At 40.8% G+C, this 6,450-nt stretch overlaps 1 protein-coding gene across 2 annotated transcripts; it reads right to left on the bottom strand.

Annotated features, from left to right (window-relative positions):
* Window positions 1-826: 826 nt before the first annotated feature.
* armc7 (armadillo repeat containing 7) lies at window positions 827-6,092 on the bottom strand. Of its 2 annotated transcripts, XM_068046128.1 has the most exons (5): window positions 5,981-6,092; window positions 4,313-4,429; window positions 2,710-2,853; window positions 1,767-2,041; window positions 827-1,022 (listed from the first exon to the last, which is right to left on the bottom strand). In XM_068046128.1, exons 2-5 carry the CDS (start codon window positions 4,407-4,409, stop codon window positions 1,020-1,022), a joined length of 519 nt encoding a protein of 172 aa, XP_067902229.1. In that variant the 5' UTR covers window positions 4,410-4,429; window positions 5,981-6,092; the 3' UTR covers window positions 827-1,019. The 2 variants fall into 2 exon arrangements, with proteins under 2 accessions (XP_067902229.1, XP_067902228.1); XM_068046127.1 differs by having other exon boundaries at window positions 827-2,041; window positions 5,981-6,089.
* Between the last annotated feature and the right edge of the window lie 358 nt (window positions 6,093-6,450).

The following is a 6,450-nucleotide window of genomic DNA, read 5'->3' as shown; positions in this document are numbered from 1 at the left end:
ACCCAGAACTGAACCCGGGTCGCTGGAGCTGTGAGGCTGCGGTGCTAACCACTGCGCCACTGTGCCACCCAATTGTTTGTTAAAGTTGGTCTGACTCCTCTGCAATCCCTCTAGCATTTCTCAAGAATGTGGACATATATTTGCATTGTCATACAGTGTAGAATTCTTACATTACAAGCATCCTAACTCAATTTTTATATTTAACTTTTATGGGAAAGTTTTTACAAATAGATTAGACGACAAATATCAAATACAGCACAAGTAGTTAATTGGGAGCTCAATTCTATGAATACTGCAAATGATGAATAAACATGTTACAATACCAAGCAGTTCCGACCAGAAAGACCTCTAGTTCAATCTCTTATCAGTTATGATTAAGCTGTTGGAAGACTGCCAGGCTCATTGATTGATCTTACTGTCCCTAACATTGAGAAAGGAGTGGACAAGTGGAATCCGGTGCAGTGCTGTTCTCAAAAGTGTTTATGTGCACATTAAGTAAGGACAGGATCAAGCTCAGATTCACAATTAAATAGCCTGTCAATACTCAGTCTAACTCGCATAAAAGTACAAACTTGTGTACTGTTTCTGAGGGAGGTGGGTGCAGGCACCTATGGACTATCTCAGGGAAAGCCAGTATCATTAGAGGAGGAAAAAAAAACTGGGTCTTCAAATATTTTTAAAATGAAGTAAGGTGTGTAACACATTGCTCTGAAATCAAGCGAGAGATTTGGTCTGTAGATGCAAGTGTGAGGGAAAAAGAATTCCCTTACCAGGAGTAACCAGGTAAATGAACACAATGTGATTAAGAGACATCAAAATTCCAGTCTACTTTCTATCTATTTAATCATGTTTCCATTGATGTGTAAAACAGAGAAACTCTGAATCTTTCCAAACCCTCATCTGAAAAACACACATAATCCCCTGATACTTCAGTTGAGACGACAGCACTGGCTCCATAATGACATAATTAGGATTATCCAGTTATATTGGATGCTGGCTTGATGATGTTATTGTTATTTTCACTGAAAGGTAAGAAAAACAAAACTTGTACTTATGTAGTATTGCTGAAATATCTGTGAAGTGTAACAGTTTATGTAGGGAAATACAGCAGCTATGCTGTGCCACAAACATCAAAGATATAAATGACCAATTAATCTAATTTTTTAATGGTCTTTGTTGAGGCAGGAACTTTGATTAGAACACCAGGAGAACACCCATTCATTGAATAGTATCATGGGATATTTAATATCGTCCTGAACAGGATTTTAGTTTACTGTCTCATCTGAAGGATGGCACACCTCCAACAATGCAGCATTTCCTCAGAGTCAGCCTGAATTGTATTACAGGCAAGAGCACGACCAACTCAACCAAGCTGGCACTTGGGCAGTCTTAAAAACTGATAATAGTTATGTATATGTGTGCATGTTATACTGCGGCCAACACCACATGGAGGACAGGGGACAGGAAATAATTTTGTGACTTGCCTCTAAAAGACAGTGTAGCTTAATTACTGTAACTGAGATGACAGCTACAACTCCAAACTTTGGATTTATTGAGTGAATCAGATGGAGCAAGGAATCCACAAGTGCAATATCAGTAATGTAGTGCAGTCCCTTCACACCTAGTGAATCTGTACTATGTTGAAATGCTGTACCCTTCCCACAAGCATCAGAATGCTGTAGAATATAAAGAACTCTCTCAGCCTATTCTTTTGGAAGTGGTATTCCCAGTGCTGTGTGATTCTGCAAATTCCTAGCTTTTTCTACCTCTTCTGGTGAGCAGATGTCCTCCAGAAACAGGGTTGCTAAGTTACTCAGACGTTTGTTTTTAGACATGGAGAACCGTAGCATACACTCAATAACCGGCATTGCTGTGATTTCTTTCCGAGACAAAGGAGTCATCAGGTACATTAATGTGGTAATGGCCGACAGTACAGTATCCTCATTAGGGCTGGATAAACAGTCTAGCACTGCCTGAACCCCATCGTTCTGTAAAATGTATTCCTTGTTCTGTTGGTCTAAACACAGGTTACAGAGACCACCTGTAGGATATAAGAACACTGTCAACACTTGGATCCATGAAAAGAAATGGAGAAGGGGTAATATACAAGAATCACAGGTGAGGATATGATCAATGATCACCCACAAACATTAATTTTACTGTTAGTTTCCTTAGAATTCCCTTCCACACGAATAAAAAACAAAGTCACTGATTTATAATTGCTACAAAAGAAATAATCTCAACCCGAAAATACTAACACTCCCATAATAGTTCGGAATTTTAAAAAATCCTAAGGACTCTCATCTACAGGCACAATTCATACCATAAACACAAATCCCTGATGCCCCATGAGGAAAGTCATAGAAGATCCACCATTATATATATATATAAAGTTTTGTAAGAGTCTGAAGAGCATCCATCACATTTCAAAGGGTCCACAGCAAAAAGAAAGCCAATCACTTAAGTCAATTAATAACCTAATGGTGAGGAAGTTTTACAGATTGATCTGGAAAGTTACAAGCACCTATTTGTAAAATTCCCTCATTAGCAGTAATTAACCTACAACTGATCTCTGGATAAATCTACCATTTCCTGTTGATTGTTTTGACAAGAGGCCTGGAATTAACCACAGCTTGGAAGATCCAGATCACCCAATTAAAGAAGCATGCAGTGAGATGACAAAATACAAATACAACATTTAGAAGTTACCAATTCCAAATTCCACAAATCTTTCATTATCTTCTGTGAGCATATCCAAGAATAGGTCAATGACCTGCAGCTGTCGAAGATACTGATAGTTACTGGGATCATAGGCAAAATTAGCCAAGTTTGCCAGAACTTGCTCCTTTGACTCTGAGAAGTTAAAATAAAACAATGTTAGCTTTTATATACACACAGGATTGACACTGGCATAGTCATTGTGCTCATCAGTCCAAATGACAACCACATTTATGACAGATTGAATATCATGTAAAATAACTTCAGTGACATTTTTCCAGTAAGCCTACCCTGGGAAGTGCTGCAATAAATGCCTGTCACACTCAGGAGAAGTGCAGTGATAAAAATACAGAAACAAACTGAAGAGATATAAAAAAAAATTAGAACAATTTTAAAAGACTGGTACATTTGCTGTCAATAAAATGGAGGACAAGTCACATGATCCATACCAACACCTGCACTAAAATCCTCATCCATATCTACTAGAACTGAAACCAATTAATGCTGTCTATATGGAAATGAGTCAGTCTATCACACATGGATGTGAGCTATACACAAAATGAACTAAGACAAAGCCACTCCCCAGACTCTACGTCTCCAGCTACCCAACACCACAATAGTGTGGGAACAGCCCTCGTATTGTCAAAATTGGGCCATCAAAAGCTATTGTAACAGCCCATCAAGAACTAAAACCTAAAGTCACATAGGCTAACTAACACCTATGAGTTCACCTTTAAAGGTAATCCAGTTCAAAAGATCAGTCATTAACATCAGTCCAGACTCTCCACCTTAAATTCCAGCACATGGCTGAGAGAGAGATCAGTTCCAGTTAACACCGTTGAACCCTGCTGAGACAAGTTGAAAGCCAACTACAGCAGAGAAGAGAGAGTGCCTTTAAACCAACTCCTCCCCCCTTGAAAACTGAACTAAGAATATCAGCGCTGTTTTCAATGACGGTGAACCGTCAGAAGTCTTCAGCATTCAGCCAAAACAAGACAACCAGCAAACAGGCCTGCAACTTTAAAACTCCCCTTCTGAGAGGATCCCACAGGTTTTCCTGAAACAAAAGACTTTTACATCTTGAACTCTTAACACCTCTTACCCTTTACCTTCCATCTGTCTCTTATTGAGTGCGCTTGTGAGAGCGAATGCGTGCGTGGGTGGTGTTGCGATCATTTTGGGAGATGAATATTGTTCAATAAATATTTAATCTTCTGTTTTAAAGAAAAAACCTATCACTGTCTATTTATTTGGCAAACCAAACATAGGGATTGAAACACTAGTAATACAAAAACACTGTCTGTGTTCAGTGGGACATGAAAAGTGGAAACCAGCTACGCCATCACCCACCTGTTCATAACATGTCCTAGTATACAAGAGATTAAAAAATACTAAACACCATAAATTTAAGACACTGGCAGCTTTGTGTGGTCAGAACCATGAGCACAACCAAGAATACTGGCATCAGCGCCTCACTCCCAAACATCCCTGTGACAGTTCCTTTTCGAACATTTACTATTTAGAATCCCATAGTTCCAATCCCGGAATGTAACTGATAATCACGGATTACCATCCTACATTTTTGTCATCCTACCTTGACTATCAGTATCCTGAAACTCGGTAACAAGGGCTTGTAGGTAATCAAACCGGTCTTGGGATTTACTTTCCTTCAGCCGACCTGAGCTGGCCATTTCATCTGAACTCCAATCAGCTGCACAGAATGGAGAAAACTGATCACAAAGCTAGTCAGATTGCAATATGGAAATAGTGATGGGACATAACCTGATTCTCACAATGCCAGATTCCAGCTGGTAAAAGGACAGAAATGGGATTAAAAAGGTATGATGAAACATGCTTGAGGGATTGAATGGTTTACTCCTGTTCTGATATTACAGTGCTAACAAAATGGCAAAGCAAATGGGCCAGTTGGCCCATTCATATTTCTATGCACTGCTGGCCAAGGAACTCAGTCCAGCTACAGCCATATTAAAGTCACAGCCCCACATGGTTACACAGTTCACCATGCCAGTTGCTAACTGCCAGTAGAGCAGCTGTCATCAAGTCCCAAACTAATGGGTCTGTCCCCTACACCTCTTATACCTTCTCTTTGTTCAAGTACATCACCTTCTTCTGCCATTGTTCAAATTCCTCATCATTTGCTGCTATCGCAAGGTGAGTTCTTGGCCAAGATCTGCTCTGCTAGTGTCTGCACTGGATGACTTCTCGTCCAAGGTAATTTAAACTTCACCTAAACTCCCCAAGCCCCTTCTGAACTGACTTCTGGGTCCTCAATTGTCAACCCCTTGTCTTTATCACACAATCAGTACTTCATCCCCTTCTCTCTCCATCTCCTCTTGCAATATCCTCATCATTGTTCCTACAGAAAAGCTTCATTCTAGCACTTTTAGCAATACTCTTTCAAATCTCCAGCTCCCTCTTTGGCCTTTCACAATAATGCTGTTTACTTTACTGACAGTTCGCTTACCATTGATGACCATACTCCCAATTGAAAGGAGCTTATGGTCCAATCTGTCTCTGAGAGCAAAACAGCCCTCAACTTCAAAATTTTTCCATAAAACGTCTCCTCCTCAAAACCTACCTCTTTGACAAGCCTTTGGGCATCTGCCCTAATATTACCTAACGTGTCTGTGTCAAATTTTGCTTTACAACGTTTTTGTGAAGTATTGAGTCATAGAGACAGCACTGAAACAGGCCCTTCGGCCCACCGAGTCTGTATCTTGGAACTTTTTAATATGTTAAAGGTCCTTTATAAATACAAAGTCGTTGCTGAAGTGCAAATATGTCGCTGTTTTACCTGGGACCCTGGACATTGAGAAGGACGGAGGTAAAAGAGCCGCTGATGCAACTCCTGCGTTTGCAGGGGAAGATACTGTGGGAAGTGGAACGGGTGTTCAGAGTGTTGGGGTAGAACCTACATTAATTATGTACAGCTTGAAGTCGTCACTGAGGGGTAATGTTCACAGAGACATTGCGTATTTCATAGGTAAATATGGTTTGATTGTAAATGTGTTACCATTCAAGTAATTATTTGAAGCAACGCTGCTTTATTCTGAGAAACATCTTTGAAGCTCAGTCCAGCTCCAGTCGGCATAAAGCAGCCGCGCTATTATATAAACGGACACTAAACCCTCTCTGGCCTCACACAGTAGGGAGAAACCTCAGGCGAGACACTGTACAATCAGACTGGGTCTCGAATACACCTCTTACGGTCACTAAACGTGTTTTCAAGCTGAATACTCACCCTCTTCCCCAACCGGGAGTTATTGCAAACATAGCGTCACTTCCTGGAAACGACCGTGGCTTCTGAGCATGCGCGCAGCACCCTGGCGCTCCTCACACTTCCAACACGGCGTTCCGAAGGGTCAGTGATCCGAAAGGTTAACTCTGCCTGTCTTTCCACAGATGCTGCCAGTCCTGCTGAGTGGTTCTAGCATTTCTTGTTTTTAATCCAACACAGCGCTACCTGTCGAAGGGGAAGGCGTTTCCATTTCCGGTTTGGGAATTTAAAGGGACATTGACAGAAAGACATGCATTTGTTTAACGCCTTTCAGGACACAGGGCATCTCAAATAAATAGAAGCAAAATACTGCGGATGCTGGAAATCTGAAATAAAAACAGAAAGTGCTGGAAATACATAGCAGGTTGATGCTGCCAGACCAGCTGTGTACTTCCAGCACTATCTGTTTTTATTACGGGATGTCCCAAAGTGCT

This window comes from Heterodontus francisci, chromosome 14, assembly GCF_036365525.1.
Source record: "Heterodontus francisci isolate sHetFra1 chromosome 14, sHetFra1.hap1, whole genome shotgun sequence".
In the NCBI taxonomy this organism is placed as follows: domain Eukaryota; kingdom Metazoa; phylum Chordata; class Chondrichthyes; order Heterodontiformes; family Heterodontidae; genus Heterodontus; species Heterodontus francisci.
This window is presented reverse-complemented; position numbering and strand designations above follow the sequence as displayed.